Source organism: Nerophis lumbriciformis, linkage group LG19 (assembly GCF_033978685.3).
Source record: "Nerophis lumbriciformis linkage group LG19, RoL_Nlum_v2.1, whole genome shotgun sequence".
NCBI lineage: Eukaryota > Metazoa > Chordata > Actinopteri > Syngnathiformes > Syngnathidae > Nerophis > Nerophis lumbriciformis.
In genome coordinates, this window is record NC_084566.2 from 1,462,640 (window position 1) to 1,479,529 (window position 16,890).

Genomic DNA, 16,890 nt, shown 5'->3' on the forward strand with positions numbered 1-16,890 from the left:
AAAGACATCACAAAGTCAGCAATTTCAATACAAAACAAATATATTAATGCAAAAATGATATCTACTTACAAATATTTGACCAGGTTTTGCGGGGAAGCTTTCACGCTGGGATTTCCACCATTGTTGCTGCTTGTCTGTCAGTGTGTCCGTCGCTTAAAACGTCCGCCAGGAAACAATAACTCCAGCACTTGCTCGGGGTAGAACATTTGTTGTTATTGTTAAAAGTCAGATTTTTGCAATTTATTTGGATGTTTTTTTCCAGGTTGCTGCTTCACTGTGTCCCAGTGAAGCAGTAATTCACAGTAATATGCTGTAAAGAACACCGTAACATTTATTGTAATTTTTATTAATTTCAAGGGTAGTTTGCTGTGAAATCATAAGTCAAGCAGATATTTAAGCATTTATTTTTATTTAGACAAAAACATTTTGGAAAGTATGATAATATACTGTAATATTTGTTGCAATAATGGATACTATTAAAGTTTAAAAGGCATGCAATTTCAAGCAGTACATATATTTTTTTCTGTCAAAATGAAAAAAATTAATTACATTTAGTGAGAAAATATTAAGTACTTTATTGACACCTATGATTTCCAGGTGTTTACGGGCCAGATAAAATGATGGGGCCTTGAGTTTGACACCTGTGGCCTAAGCGTTTGCATAAGAGAATGATGGGCTCATAGCTTTTGTTTGAGACACCCATACGTGATTTTGAAGCAGCCTTCAAGCGCTCTGTGGACAAAAATGTTGTCACCACCATGAATTATGACATTTTAACTGCCTGTTACGTTAATGTCTCTGCTCTGTTTCACCTGGACTCTTGACTTTCCTCCTCGCGAGATCGCTTTTTAAAGTAGTGGCTGATTTTGCCCGTCATATCTGCAACTCTAAAAACATAAACGTTACTATCACACGGGGGAAACTTTAAAAGAAAAAATAAACACGACATTCTTCTAATGCTTTCTTGGGGTAACTCCTTTTAGTTGACCTTGTACCAGTCAATCTGTACCGTCATGAAACCCTACCTGATCCTATGCAAACTTCTAATAAATTCTTCAATCAATCGATCTGTTATAATTAGTCAGAAATGGTTGGAAACGAAGCTCACACTACTAGCTGTGTTCACTTACCAGAGACAAAATGTTCACAGCACAGTCTGGAGTGTTCTGTAGGAGTCCAGTGATCCCTGTGTATCATGCTCCGTATGGAAGAAATCCACTTGTTACGGCGGTCAACGTTATGCACCAAGAAGCGGGAAAAAACACGATTTGATCTGTTTCTTCTTCGGTAGTTGCTTCAGGTCTTTCTGGTGCACTGCAGTTTATATAGCACCTCTATAGTGGCACAACGCTGCAACTGCAGTTAAAATACGTAGCTGCCGCAGAGGGACATCAATCGCTCAGTCAACACAGCCTGTAGCTTTACGCTGTGTTGAGCGATATCAATCGCTCTGGTTGGGGGCGGCACAAAATTAGATGGAGGCACCGCCACACAATTTTGAACGCAGGAAAAACCCTACACTCAGATTGATATATGACACACAAAGTAGTACACGCACACAGATTGCGATACACCTTTGCAAATCATTTTGCTACAATAACAGAAAACTGAGGTACCACTGTACTGTCACACCCCTATTCACTAAGGATCAAGTGTGTGGTCATTTAAAGGTACAGGATCAGCCTTCACAATCATTGCTTAGGTATTGATTTTCACTCATTTCACAACACACACACACACACACACACAGACACACACATGCTGTCACAGGAACAGAACAAAGACTCCCACAGCCGCGCTTGGCGACCAGAACGGAACGGGTGGTGCATGTCTTTCAAAGACCTTAAGTCGCTATAATGAGCGGTTGAGGAGAGAAACACGTGGTGGCGCCTCGATTGATATGGAAATGTCTAATTGTGGAAGCGGACCACACACACACACACACACACACACACACACACACACATTTAGAGGGTGAATGGTCGGACCGAGGCGCTCGGCGGGGGGTCGGCTCATTTCTGCCGAGGATGCCTAATGTCTGAAGTTCTCACGCTGCCCACTACGCTTGGTGGAGTGAGCCGGAGCTTGCTTTCCATATGGTAACCATGGTGACTGCAACTGTGAGTGGATGGCGAGGTCGAGGCTCTGTGGCTTGTGATCCCTGTGAAAAGAGGCATAGAGTGAAATAGGTTTGTTTGTGTGTGTGTGTGTGTGTGTGTGTGTGTGTGTGTGTGTGTGTGTGTGTGCGTGTGTGCGTGCGTGCGTGCATGCGTTTGTGTGTGTGTGTGTGTGTGTGTGTGTGTGTGTGTGTTGGAGCTCTTGGTTTTGGCTGAACCACAATAATGATCATTTGGGTGTGATTTCAGACAGATTTATTTCAAATATAGGCTTGAGTTGCCCAACAGTGAACTACAAAATATAATCTCACTGAATTGTATTTATTTATTTATTTTTTTGGAAATACATGCTTTTTATAAGTAGCGACAAGAAACACGTACATATAAACAGTAACTCACAGGTGTCCAAAGTGCTCCCTGGGGGCTGCGGGCCATTTGCGGCCCGCAGCTCGAGTTTTGTTGGCCCCCTGCATAGAAAATCAACAACATCAGTTAAAAATGAAAAAGAAATATGCAAAAAGTTCTAATGTAATGAGACAAACTTGAATTTTTTTTTTAAAGGAACAATCATGTTTAGTCAGCTATAATACAAAGCTGACAAAGTTTTGTCGTAAAAATATGTATAGCGTCTGTTTTTAGCTTCTTCTTTTTTTCAGTAAAAAAAAAAAATATACATATACATTTGCCTGCTCATGTTTTGACTTGGTGGAATAAGTACGGACACCCCAGCAGTAACTGATAAAATACAAATAACAAGCAAAAAAATACAAAAGAAAGTAAGTATTCATATTATATAACAGCTATCCATCCATCCATCCATCCATTTTCTTCCGCTTATCCGAGGTTGGGTCGCGGGGGCAGCAGCCTAAGCAGAGAAGCCCAGACTTCCCTCTCCCCAGCCACTTCGTCCAGCTCCTTTAACAGCTAAGGGTACTCAAAAAAATTGATTCACATCCGAACTTTGATTCTTATTTTCATTCCGAGATTCATCATTTTCAAAAATATATATATATTTTTAATTTGATTGTATTTTTTTAAAGTATACATTTTTTAATAGGATGTTTTCAAACCATCTACATACATACTTACTCGCTGTGACTATATGTCATACGCCTGCAACCAAAAGGTGGTTGTGAAACCTGTAACCTGTTTTGAAAAGGTTTTATTTTAGTTACTATACCAAATAATACATTGTGAGAATCGATTCTGAATCGCATTTTCACCCCTAAGAATCGGAATTGGATCGAATCATGAGGTGGGCAAAGATTCCCACCTGCAATAATAGCACAGCCATACTACTTATAATGTGGAATTATACATCATATTATATTGCATCATTTTTAATTTGTTTAATATCAGAATATTTTATCTAATTTTTTAATATTTGTATAATATTCAATGTTCATAAAAAGATAATAAAAACAAAATATTTGATAGGAGAGGATTGACCAAAAAAAATATTATTACTATTATTGTTATTTATTTATTTAATAATAGGCATATTGACATACAGTACAGGCCAAAAGTTTGGACAAACCTTCTCATTCAATGTGTTTTCTTTATTTTCATGACTATTTACATTGTAGATTGTCACATCAAAACTATGAATGAACACATGTGGAGTTATGTACTAGGTGAAATAACTGAAAACATGTTTTAGATTCTAGTTTCTTCAAAATAGCCACCCTTTGCTCTGATTACTGCCTTGGACACTCTTGGCATTCTCTCGATGAGCTTCAAGTGGTAGTCACCTGAAATGGTTTTCACTTCACAGGTGTGCCTTATCAGGGTTGATTAATGTCTTGCTTTATCAATGGGGTTGGGACCATCTGTTGTGTTGTGAATGAAAAGGTGTGTCCGAACGTTTGGCCTGTACTGTATATACTTGTAATGGGAATAATTCAGCACTTTCATTTAAGTAGCTACAACGTAACTATCCGTAACCATCTGGAATTGTCTCTTCCAGTGGATTCCTGCGTGACAAACCCGTGTCTGCATGGAGGAAAGTGCCTTCCTCAGGGAACAGGCTACAGCTGCTACTGCCCACAAGGGTATGCGGGGGAGAACTGTGAGATTGGTGAGTGACGCTGCCTTGCGCACACACACACACACACACACACACACACACACTTTCTGCATGCTGGCGTAATAAAGTCCACACTGCGTCAGGATGTACGCACTGACAGAAGGTGTTCTGGCAGAGCTTTAAAGACTGAGCTGTCCATCTTAGTGATAGAAGGGAGGTCAAAGGTTAGGCTGACAGACTGACAAACTAGGATGATGGTATCGATCCTCAAAGGTCAGATCTCACAAAGATTCTCGTCAACAAGCAAACATTTGTGCTGGACGAGTTTGTGGATCAACTACAGCAACGCAAACAACCTCAATGATAAACAGGAAACATCCACTTTAGTGAAGGTAAAAGCATTTTGCATTGGATTTAATGAAGTTGCGGGGTTGTTTGTGAGTCCCACATTAGACACCTGCAAGGGACGTGTGACACAGCAGGATGTAAATCTGCCTTCTGCGCCGTCACGGAACAAGTGTTTTATTTTGTTCATTTAAAGGCGCACTTTAACAGTTGGTCCTTGAGGAAGTAAAGAAAAGCAAATAAATTTAGGAAATGAGATTTCTCTCTTCTTTTTTGCAGACGTTGACGACTGCCAGTCAGAACCATGTGAAAATGGAGGCACCTGCATCGACAAGATTGACTCCTTCCTCTGCCTGTGCCTGCCCAGCTATGGAGGAGACGCATGCGAGAAAGGTGAGAGGAACGAGGAACTAAGTATAGTCTTTTATTTCTGTTCCGGTGAGGCAATCTATGATTAAAAACAACGAGCGATTGAGTGTGTGGTCTTGTTATGAGGATGGATTAATTATCTAACCTTGGCGGTAATCAGTGGTTCCTTTGTGCGATGAAAGACGCAGAGAGAGTAGCTTATAAAGTGTCTTTTATGTAGTACCTAAAATTGCTCTTTCAATTACGGTATAAGGAAAGCTTGACTAACTCCCCCTCGTCGTAATATTCTTGCAGACATAGAGGGTTGTGATCATGGCTGGAGGAAGTTCCATGGCCATTGCTACAGGTAGGACCTTTCTATTACACTTCTCGCTTGTTTTCATGCACCAATGGAAGACATTTTGGAGTCAATCCCCCTCTAAATACAGTTTTCACATGACAGTCAAATACATACAGTATTTTCTGAACCATCCTTTTTCATATATAAGGCGCACCGGATTATAGGAGTCATCTTATTATTATTTTTTTCTAAATGTAAAACACTTCCTTGTGGTCTACATAACATGTAATGTGGTTCTTTGGTCGAAATGTTGCATAGATTATGTTTTACGGATCATCTTCAAGCCGCTTTCTGACAGTCGCTTCAGGATGCGCCGTTTTGTGGGCGGTCTTAGTTACGTGGCTCACCTTCGACAGCGTCTTCTCCCCGTCATCTTTGTTGTAGCGGTGTAGCGTGCAAGGACTGGCGTGGAAGAAGTTTTAAAAGATAGAGCTAACTGTTTTAATGACATTCAGACTTTACTTCAATCAATAACGGAGCAGCATCTCCTCATTCGCCCATGAAAAACCGTCCGACCGGAACTCTCTAATAACTAAAGTTCCTTAGGTGAATAATGTAAACTCACTATGGTATGTTTTAGCACTTTCATGGCGAGTTTACTGACAGATAGAAGTAAGAACTTTACACTACTTTATATTAGATATGGCAACAGCGGAGGATGAATGTCTCATAACAAGAAGATAGAGAAAAAGAAGAAGCTTATCGACTACGGAGTCGGCACGGACTACAAAGGCGGACACGCGCATTTTTTCAGGACTTATGATCCCAAATATAGAGCAGCAGGTACCAGAAGGTAAGAAAAGTTGCTTTTGCATAATATTGCGAAACAAAACGCCAGATAATATGTCTTATCTTATACACACACCATAATAATACTCGTATGTTGAAGCACAGTACAATCCATCAAGCTGTACGGCTTCATAGCTTACCAAAGTCGTACTAAAACATTTTGATATATTTTCAATAGAACATATAAAATGTTGGTGTTGTTTACTTGAGTCATATTGCAGTCTACACGTATCTCTTATGTGTGACTGCCATCATATTGCAGTCAACAAGTATCTCTTATTTTTGACTGCTATCTACTGGTCACACTTATCATTACACCATGTACCAAAAAAAATAGCTTTGAGGGCCATAAGCAAAACCAGAATAATTTCTTACGTTAGGCGCACCAGATTATAAGGCGCACTGTCGAGTTTTGAGGGAAAAAAAGGATTTTAAATGCACCTTATAGTCTGGAAAATACGGTATGTGGCGCACCCACATGGTCTGTGCTTAAAATTCTCAAAGTTTCATAACCATTAAAGGCAAATTGCACTTTTTGGGGGAATTTTGCCTATAATTCACAATCTTTATGAGAGACAAGAACACATTTTTTATGCATTCTAACTCGTAAATAAACAGAAATAAAAGTCTGCTTACAACAAAGTCAATAGGAGGTCCTCTATCGCCCTTATAAATATCATTCCATCCATCTTCTTCCGCTTATCCGAGGTCAGGTCGCAGGGTCAGCAGCCTAAGCAAAGCCATTAAAAAAACGCCAAGAGTACTCTATTTACATTTCATGACCTGGATTTTAACCAAGTGATATTACTATTATAAGCGCTAACGTTAAAGACCTATTGTTAGTGGCATTGTCACAGAAGTAACCTCGTTATGCTGCTGTATTGACGTCATCTGCTGGTGTGCTGCTTTCTTGCCTCGTAGCTTGTGAACGTTTATTCTAAATTATAAATCATACCTGTCACCTAAAAAGACATAATCCAAGAAGTTGGTCAACTTTAACAGCCAATTTAGACCCGGGAATGTTGGAAAAAAAAACCGAAAAGATGCTTCGTCCCACCCCTTTTTTTCGATGAGTCATTGTTCATCTGAACGAGAATATATCAACAGTCGGCATCCCAGTGAGAGCAGATATTGTACAGTAAGTGATGTTTTATTATGTTTGTTGGCTCTTGTTTCGTCTGCAGTTAGTAGTAATTAGTGATGTTGTCGAAAGGAAAAAGCGAACGTTGTGATGCGTTTTTAAATTAATGCACCGCCGTATGCTTAAAGTTACCAAAATACGTAAATATACATTTTTAATTGTGAATGCGCCTGTTGCTACATTACTTATCATCATGTATATGAAACGTTGATGGTAGTGTTTGAATGTTTTTAAGAGCTTTATAGTCAGAATAGAGCGACTCTTATAGGCTCCATTGTAAACAGACTTTTACTTGCATTTATTTGCTATTTAGAATGCATAATAAAAGAAAAACATGTATTTTTGTCTTACAATGATTGGCAGAAAAAAGAGCAGTAACCCTTTAAGACAAATGGTCAATGACTTATGGACAAATAAGAAAGTTTGCTTTATGACGGCCATGTTTTTCTACCTGTGTCGCTCAAATTTGACTCACAGGTGCTGTTTGGGTGTTTACCAAATTTGGTGCTGGTTCGGCAAAAAAAAAAGTGCAGTGCAGTGGTTTGTTTTGCAAAACGCATTGATTGACCTGTGTGAGAAATGTCATTTATTGCATTCTTTTATAGGCTCAGCCTTTGGGGTTTCATGACAGCGCCACCATTTTTTTGGGTCAGAAAACTAATAGCACAGGCACGGTGCTTCTTTTGACACATGTACACTCTTTTCAGTGTTCAGTGGTTCAAGAGGAGAATAATTAGCTTATACAAGCATGGCCCATATAAAAAATATATTACTAAATACAGTAATACTTCAACTTCCAAGCTTAACTGGTTTTGTGACAGAGCTCTTAACTCAAAACATTTCTAAGTACATAACTCCACATGTGATCATTCATAGTTTTGACCTTCAGTGACAATCTACAATGTAAATAAAGAAAACGCATCGAATGAGAAAGTGTGTCCAAACTTTTGGCATATATATATATATATATATATATATATATATATATATATATATATATATATATATATATATATACACACACTATATATATATATATATATATATATATATATATATATTAGGGATGTCCCGATCCAGGTTTTTGCACTTTCGATCCGATACCGATATTGTTTTTGCATTTCCGATCCGATACCGATACTGACCGATACCGATACTGACCGATACTGGCCTATCCGAGCATGTATTAAAGTTTAAAGTTATTTAGCCTACTTAGTTGTCAGAATCATGTTGAAAAGGGTTTTAGTACTCTTGATAACAACTAGCCAGCTGAATTAGGGGAGTTTGAATAATACACAATGGTTGGTAACAAGAAACTGACCTGTTTATTCAAGGATAAACACAAAATAGACAAAATTATACAGGACAAACAGAAATGGCATCATTGAACTAGGGCTGGGCGATATGGCCTTTTTTTAATATTGCGATATTTTAAGGCCATATTGCGATACACAATATATATCTCGATATTTTGCCTTAGCCTTGAATGAACACTTGATGCATATAATCACAGCAGTATGATGATTCTATGTGTTTTGATTGATTGATGGAGACTTTTGTTAGTAGGTTGCACAGTGAAGTACATATTCCGTACAATTGACCACTAAATGGTAACACCCGAATAAGTTTTTCAACTTGTTTAAGTCGGGGTCCACTTAAATTGATTCATGATACAGATTTATACTATCAGATATATACTATCATCATAATTCAGTCATCACACAAGATAATCACATTGAATTATTTACATTATTTATAATCCAGGGTGTGGAGGGGGGCGTCGGATGTAAGTGTCAAAAAGACAGTCAAAAGAGTTTGATATGAGAATAAATCTAAAGTTAAAATATAGGGTAGAAATGCACCCATTTGCAGGAAATGTAGTCTTGATTTTCAAAATTTTCTTTCAAGGCTTGCATGTCTACATTAAAACATTCTTCTTCATACTGCATTAATATATGCTACTTTTAAACTTTCATGCAGAGAAGGAAATCACAACTAAAAAAATCACTAATTTTTTCATACGGTGTTGATGTGGAAATTTTTGCCTCGGCATTTTGATGGTGTGGGCGTGTGGCACCGAATGGAGATAAGCGTCTCGACAGACGTCAAAATATTTGAACAATGATGACGAAAACTGTTTTCTCTGTCGTGTCCGTGTGTCGAAAATTGTTATGCGCTTATTTTTTTATTTGATTTTGTGCGTGGCATAGATTTGCTATGCGCAGAGGACGCTTAAACAGTGCGCAATTGCACAGGCGAGCACCTTAGAGGGAGCGTTGCTCGCACGGCTGCGCTAGCATCACAGCTAACGTTAGCCATGCTGCTACCTCTCTGCTCGGGGAGGACGTATACGTATGTGACGTATGAAGTGACAGTATGTGACGTATGACGTGACAGTATGTGACGTGTGTAAGAAGGTGGACTTGCTGTCTGTGAGAGGGAGACACAGGAAAGAGTGAGAAGAGCCTGTCGTGTAATGCCAGCAGCTAAAAGCAACTGCGTGAGAATTCACAGACCTGTGGATGTGTTGAAGGTGTGCTGGAAAATGCGGAACGGAAATTACGGAGCAGCAGAAAAGTGGAATGTATTATTTAAATCGGTGCGTTGGAAAACACGGCCCAGAGTTTTTTTTAAACTGGATCTGGATCGGCATTTTCCCATGCTTTGCCGATACGCAATTTTTGGCAAATATCGGCAGCCGATCCGATCCAAATATCGGGACATCCCTAATATATATATATATATATATATATATATATATATATATATATACATATATATATATACATATATATATACTTTGTATGCAGTAGGCTTTCAGCCCCCGGCCAATGCGGTCCCCCAGTTTGGACACCCCTGCTCTATGACTACTCAAGGTGTGTGTGCGTGTTGTCCTGCAGGTACTTCACCCACAGACACACATGGGAGGATGCAGAGAAAGACTGCAGAGAGCACAGCGCCCACCTGAGCAGCATCACCACTGCCAATGAACAGGAGTTTATTAACGGTACGAGTGCACTAAACACTTGTTTTGGTTAATTGCTTCAGTGTGGTGTATGTCATAAACAAGCGTGAAACAAAACAGACACAAGTGAGTGAGTGTGCAATGTGTTGACTTTAAACAAGTGTGTGTGTGTACCCGCAATAATAGCAACATGTTCTGTGGGATTTTCATAAGGTCTGGATCATGACAACGCCTGGGTAGGTCTGAATGACCGCACTGTAGAAGACGACTTTCAATGGACAGATGGCAGCGAACTGGTTAGTCACTATTGTTTTTTTAAAGTTTGAGTAGTTCCACGTTTGTGCTAAACGTGTCCTGGCACAAATACTAGCCCTCACATAAAATGGTGTGGCTGATCATAAATACAATTGCCATCATTTCCTCTCCTGGAGGTATATGAGAACTGGCGGGAGAGCCAGCCAGATAACTTCTTTGCGGGAGGTGAGGACTGTGTGGTGACCATAGCTCATGAGGATGGCAAATGGAACGACGTGCCCTGCAACTACAATCTGCCCTACATCTGCAAGAAGGGAACAGGTACTGTTTACTGGCACAGGAAAGAAGTAATCATACCTTGGCCAAATTATAACATCAAACCCCCTGTGTGTACCAAAAGTCACACACATTAGAAAATCTACCATCTCCTTTGCTTAATTGCTCCATTTTTAGAGAGACACACTCAAATGGTCGTGTTTTGAAGCTCAGAGTTTTTAACACCCGCCCCTAGCTTAATGTGCTGTTTTAAAAGAAAAATGTTTCTTAATCTTGAATTAAAAGCTGAGGCGCTACATACATATGAGCAAACCAAAACATCTTAGGGTAAATTAAACATATGTTTATTATTGCAATCCAAGAACAATTTTGTCCTTAAATAAAATAGTGAACATAATAGACAACTTGTATTTTAGTAGAAAGTAAACAAACAAAGACTCCTAATTAGTCTGCTGACGTATGCAGTAACATATTGTGTCATTTATCATTCTATTATTTTGTCAACATTATAAAAGACAAGCTGTAAAAATTGATTATTAATCCACTTGTTCATTTACTGTTAATATCTGCTTATTTTCTGTTTTATCATGTTCTATCTACACTTTTGTTAAAATGTAATAATCACTTATTCTTCTGTTGTTTGATACTTTACATTAGTTTTGGATGATACCACAAATTTAGGTATCGATCCGATACCAAGTAGTTACTCAGTGGCCTAGTGCAGTGTTTTTCAACCTTTTTTGAGCCAAGGCACATTTTTTGTGTTGAAAAAATCCGGAGGCACACCACCAGCAGAAATCATTAAAAAACTAAACTCAGTTGACAGTAAAAAGTCGTTATCGCAATTGTTGGATATGACTTTAAACCATAACCAAACATGCATCACAATAGCTCTTGTCTCAAAGTAGGTGTACTGTCACGACCTGTCACATCACGCCGTGACTTATTTTGAGTTTGTGTGTAGTGTTTTAGTTCTTGTCTTGCGCTCCTATTTTGGTGGCTTTTTCTCTTTTTTCGGTATTTTCCTGTAGCAGTTTCATGTCTTCCTTTGAGCGATATTTCCCGCATCTACTTTGTATTAGCAATCAAGAATATTTTAGTTGTCTTTACCCTTCTTTGTGTGGACATTGTTGATTGTCATGTCATGTTCGGATGTACTTTGTGGACGCCGTCTTTGCTCCACAGTAAGTCTTTGGTGTCGTCCAGCATTCTGTTTTTTGTTTACTTTGTAGCCAGTTCAGTTTTAGTTTCGTTCTGCATAGCCATCCCTAAGCTTGAATGTTTTTTCTTAGGGGGCAGTCACCTTTTGTTTATTTTTGGTTTAAACATTAGATACCTTTTTACCTGTAAGCTGCCTCCCGCTGTTTCCGACATCTACAAAGCAATTAGCTACCTGCTGCCACCTACTGATATGGAAGAGTATTACACGGTTACTCTGCCGAGCTCGAGACAGCATCAACACTCAACAACAACACACAATTTGCAGACTATAATTACTGGTTTGCAAAAAATATTTTTACCCCAAATAGGTGAAATTAGATAATCTCCCACGGCACACCAGACTATCTCACGGCACACTAGTGTGCCGCGGCACAGTGGTTGAAAAACACTGGCCTAGTGGTTAGAGTGTCTACCCTGAGATCGGTAGGTTGTGAGTTCAAACCCCGGCCGAGTCATACCAGAGACTATAAAAATGGGAGCCATTACCTCCCTGCTTGACACTCAGCATCCAGGGTTGGAATTGGGGGTTAAATCACCAAAATGATTCCCGGGCGCGGCCACCTCTGCTGCCCACTGCTCCCCTCACCTCCCAGGTTGTGATCAAGGGTGATGGGTCAAATGGAGAGAATAATTTCGCCACACCTAGTGTGTGTGTGACAATCATTGGCACTTTAACTTTACAGGATCATACATTGGTCATATTCAAAGTCCTCATGTGTCCGGGGACGTATTTCCTGAGTTTGTAAACATAATATACAGTTTTTTAAAAAGGAAAAAAGATTTTGTGACAATAAAAAATAATAATTGGTTACTTTTTCAAATAAATTAGATCTTGACTAATTGTCAGGTGGTGACAGGTGTGGATCATTTGGGAAGATATAGGGAAAAACTAAAAAAGAAACCTTAAAGGAAAACTGTACATGTAGCATTAACTTTAATGTTGTGATCAAATAGGTTTTGTGTCTCCAAGTGGGTTTTGATCTGATTGAAACGGGCCCAAATGGCTCTTTTGATGCCAAAGGTTGCCGACCTCTGTACTACACCTATCAAATATCAAAATTGAGCTTTAAATTGAGCTTTTGTTTATTCAATTGTGGCACAATATGTCCCAAAATATTACAGTTGACATATCATACATTTATTTGCCTTATTTTTGTATCAAGCATTTATTTGATAAAACTAAAAGTAATAAAGGATGCAGTCTTGTCTTCAAAAGAAATACTAATGGACATATGCTGCCCTCTACTGGTTTGGCTTGTGAATTACCTTTTAGGAAGGCACATTATTGAGACTTATGTGGTGTATATTTTGACGCTTCCAGTGCTGTGTGGGACGCCACCTGCTGTGGAAAACGCCCATTTGGTAGGTCGTCGGCGGTCACACTATGACATCCATGCCGTGGTCCGTTACCAGTGCTCGGAGGGCTTCTACCAACGCCACATTCCCACTGCACGCTGCAGGGCGGATGGAAGCTGGGAGCGACCCAGGATCATCTGCACAAAATGTAAGTTGTTCATCCTTTTCATTCCCTTTTTGCAGTAGGTCCTTAAAAAAAAGCAGTGATCACCTGTCCAATAGAGCAGGGGCCCACTAAATATTAACATTTAATTAGTAATGTTACTCTTGATGTCCAATATTAATGTCTATGTTGACAGGATGTACCTTTTCAAATGATACGAAAGCATGTAAAGATTATTATCAAGGCTTAGGTCAGGCTGATTACAAAAATAAATACAAATCAAATATAATGCAAAAGAAGGGACTCATGAATACGGATTCAAAATAAATGTACATAAAATTGCGTATTGCTAAAATTTGAATACTACTTTTTTTTTAATAAACTGTCAATACAATTAAAGTGCAAATGAAAATACAGCTTCACTACTTTAGTCATAATTGTAGGAACCAAAATAAGAGCGCTGACAGGAAATAAAACAAACAGAGAGAAAAAAACAAAACATAACCAAACTGTCAGTGGGAATCCTGACAGATTGTGAACGATGGGCAAAATTCCCCCCAAAGAACTGCAGTTGCCCTTTAAGAAATTTCTCTATGACTTTAAAGGCCTACTGAAATGCGATGTTCCTATTTAAACGGGGATAGCAGGTCCATTCTATGTGTCATACTTGATCATTTCGCGATATTGCCATATTTTTGCTGAAAGTATTTAGTAGAGAACATCGACGATAAAGTTCGCAACTTTTGGTCGCTGATAAAAAAGCCTTGCCTGTACCGGAAGTAGCAGACGAGTAGCGCGTGATGTCACAGGTTGTGGAGCTCCTCACATCTGCACATTGTTTACAATCATGGCCATCAGCAGCGAGAGCGATTCGGACCGAGAAAGCGACGATTTCCCCATTAATTTGAGCGAGATGAAAGATTTGTGGATGTATATATATAAATAAACACAAGACATATATATACTCTATTAGCCACAACACAACCAGGCTTATATTTAATATGCCACAAATGAATCCCGCACAACAAATACCTTCCCCCTCCCATCCATATAACACGCCAATACAACTCAAACACCTGCACAACACAGCCCAAAGTACCGTTCACCTCCCCAAAGTTCATACAGCACATATATTTCCCCAAAGTCCCCAAAGTTACGTATGTGACATGCACATAGCGGCAGGCACGTACGGGCAAGCGATCAAATGTTTGGAAGCCGCAGCTGCATGCGTACTCACGGTACCGCGTCTGCGTATCCAACTCAAAATCCTCCTGGTAAGAGTCTCTGTTGTCCCAGTTCTCCACAGGCCAATGGTAAAGCTTGACTGTCATCTTCCGGGAATGTAAACAATGAAACACCGGCTGTGTTATCCAGCACAACAGTCAGGGGGTGCATTCTACGGCGGGGGTGCGTTATCCGGCACAACACCTGCCGCAATACACCGCTTCCCACCTACAGCTTTCTTCTTTGCTGTCTCCATTGTTCATTGAACAAATTGCAAAAGATTCACCAACACAGATGTCCAGAATACTGTGGAATTTTGCGATGAAAACAGACGACTTAATAGCTGGCCACCATGCTGTCCCAAAATGTCCTCTACAATCCGTGACGTCACGCGCAGGCGTCATCATACCGAGACGTTTTCAGCAGGATATTTCTCGCAAAATTTAAAATTGCACTTTAGTAAACTAACCCGGCCGTATTGGCATGTGTTGCAATGTTAAGATTTCATCATTGATATATAAACTATCAGACTGCGTGGTCGGTAGTAGTGGGTTTCAGTAGGCCTTTAAGCTCCAGACTTTTTCTGTTTGTTTGATATTGTCGTTGCTGCCACAAGTGGTGGAAAAGTGTACTACATCTGAGTACTGCTGCGGCCCATACGCACCACAGCTGAGAAACAGATAATATTTGGCGGCCCTCTAGGGGGCGCTCATGGTCCTATGATTAAAAAACACTGAACTCCAGGATCTGTGGCTAGTTTTACACGACTAAAGAGATTTGTTCTTCCTTGTTCTTTCAGCCCGCCGCTCGCACCGATACCGGCGCCATCATCACAACCAGCGGCGCGACCGTCGAGGCCACAGGAGACACGGCGAGGGCCACAGGGGTCGCGAGGACACACGCAGCTACAACTGAACCAAATAACACCACGCCTGTAAAAGCCAAGGCGCTACCGAGGCGCTCGTTCTGCAAAACAACACAACACGTCTCCTTTTTACGCTTCTAACTGACACATAGTTGATCTCGTTATTAACCGCTCCAACTTTGGCTGTTTTGATGCTTCATTTTCACCTTTTTCTTTAGCAACGCCAACACTAACTGCTACACTAGAGCTCACGCTCCCTGACCTTTCTGTACAGTAACCCCCCGCACCCCTAGTTATTACCTTGAGTGGCGACATTGTGCGCATATAAGAGAGAACCCTTTTTGTTGTTGTTTGTGTGATATGACAAAGACTCATTAGTATTCTGTTTACAAAACACGCACACCGTCCTCGCAAGCTCGCCTTCAGTTTCCTTCTTTGTACATACCGGTACGCTGCAGCATAACTGATACATTTCATCTAACTGACCTGCTTTTTCTAATATTTGCTCGCTTTTGTGTCATGTTCTATTTATTACTAGCAATGTTTTTTGTTTTTTTTACTTATTTGGCGTAACACCATTTTTCTAACACAATCAGCCAGTAATCGTTTCTAATCGGAGTATTATTGTGGTGTTTACTGGCTGATGTGGAATCAATAAATAGCTGGACCTTGTCCAATCGAATAAAGCGCTCTCAAAGTGCCATTGACCACTCGACTGATTGATCATACTCCCTTCAGTCATTGCATGGGCAGATTTACTAGAATGTGCCGATTTTTTTGTCTTTGATATTTGAAGTCATCCACCTTTGTTGGTGTTTTTATGACTTTTTTGTCCTGCTGTTGTGTTTCATTCTTATTAAAGATAGAAAATTGTACAGCATTTATGATCGTTGGGTTTTTATTGTGGTTGCAACTTAATTAAAGTTGCTTTTTTCAAACCATAAAATATAATGAGGTGTATTTCTGGTCTTGTCATCCTCTCCCGGGAAGAAGAGCGACACGGCAGTGCGGCTGGATTAAAAGAGACGTCGGAGACGCTTTACTGAACTAAAAGCTGCTTTATTACAAACGAGCGTCATTATACAGGACTGCAGTTCCTGGAGGAGGTCAGGTCAGGAAAATGTGTCTCTCCTAACTTGGAGAAGCCAAACAATCAGTTTTATATTCATCCTTCCTGTCTGGATGTGTGCTAAGTCAGGAGAGCACACCCTGGCCATAAAGGGAATGTTTGTGTGTAAGTGACTGAAAAGAAACCAGATGCAGGTCGTATCTTAGATGCTGGCATTAAGCTAAACATGTAGTCTCTTCTCACGAATAAGGCCATCACCTTTGCATAACCACGTCCAATTGTATTGCCTTTTCTTCCGCAAGAACTAATCCAATCCACACACAAATGTCAGAACTAAAGGGCCCTATGTTATTATGTGCCCAAACTGAAATACCTACTATTTAAACTGGGGGTTTGCTTTCTCCCAGATGAATATAAACATTCACCATA

The 16,890-nt window shown here is 39.8% G+C and overlaps 1 protein-coding gene across 2 annotated transcripts in view; it reads left to right on the forward strand.

Moving 5' to 3' along the window:
• Positions 1–16,272, forward strand: part of LOC133618926 (neurocan core protein-like) — a 115,656-nt gene extending 99,384 nt beyond the window's left edge. For both annotated transcript variants that reach the window (XM_061979768.2, XM_061979770.2), the window contains 8 exons: positions 4,084–4,194; positions 4,768–4,881; positions 5,152–5,203; positions 10,028–10,134; positions 10,306–10,388; positions 10,524–10,668; positions 13,166–13,348; positions 15,327–16,272. In XM_061979768.2, the coding sequence (XP_061835752.1) occupies positions 4,084–4,194; positions 4,768–4,881; positions 5,152–5,203; positions 10,028–10,134; positions 10,306–10,388; positions 10,524–10,668; positions 13,166–13,348; positions 15,327–15,442 (911 nt within the window). In that variant the 3' untranslated portion in view covers positions 15,443–16,272. The remainder of the gene's footprint in view (positions 1–4,083; positions 4,195–4,767; positions 4,882–5,151; positions 5,204–10,027; positions 10,135–10,305; positions 10,389–10,523; positions 10,669–13,165; positions 13,349–15,326) is intronic.
• The last annotated feature ends 618 nt before the right edge of the window (positions 16,273–16,890 follow it).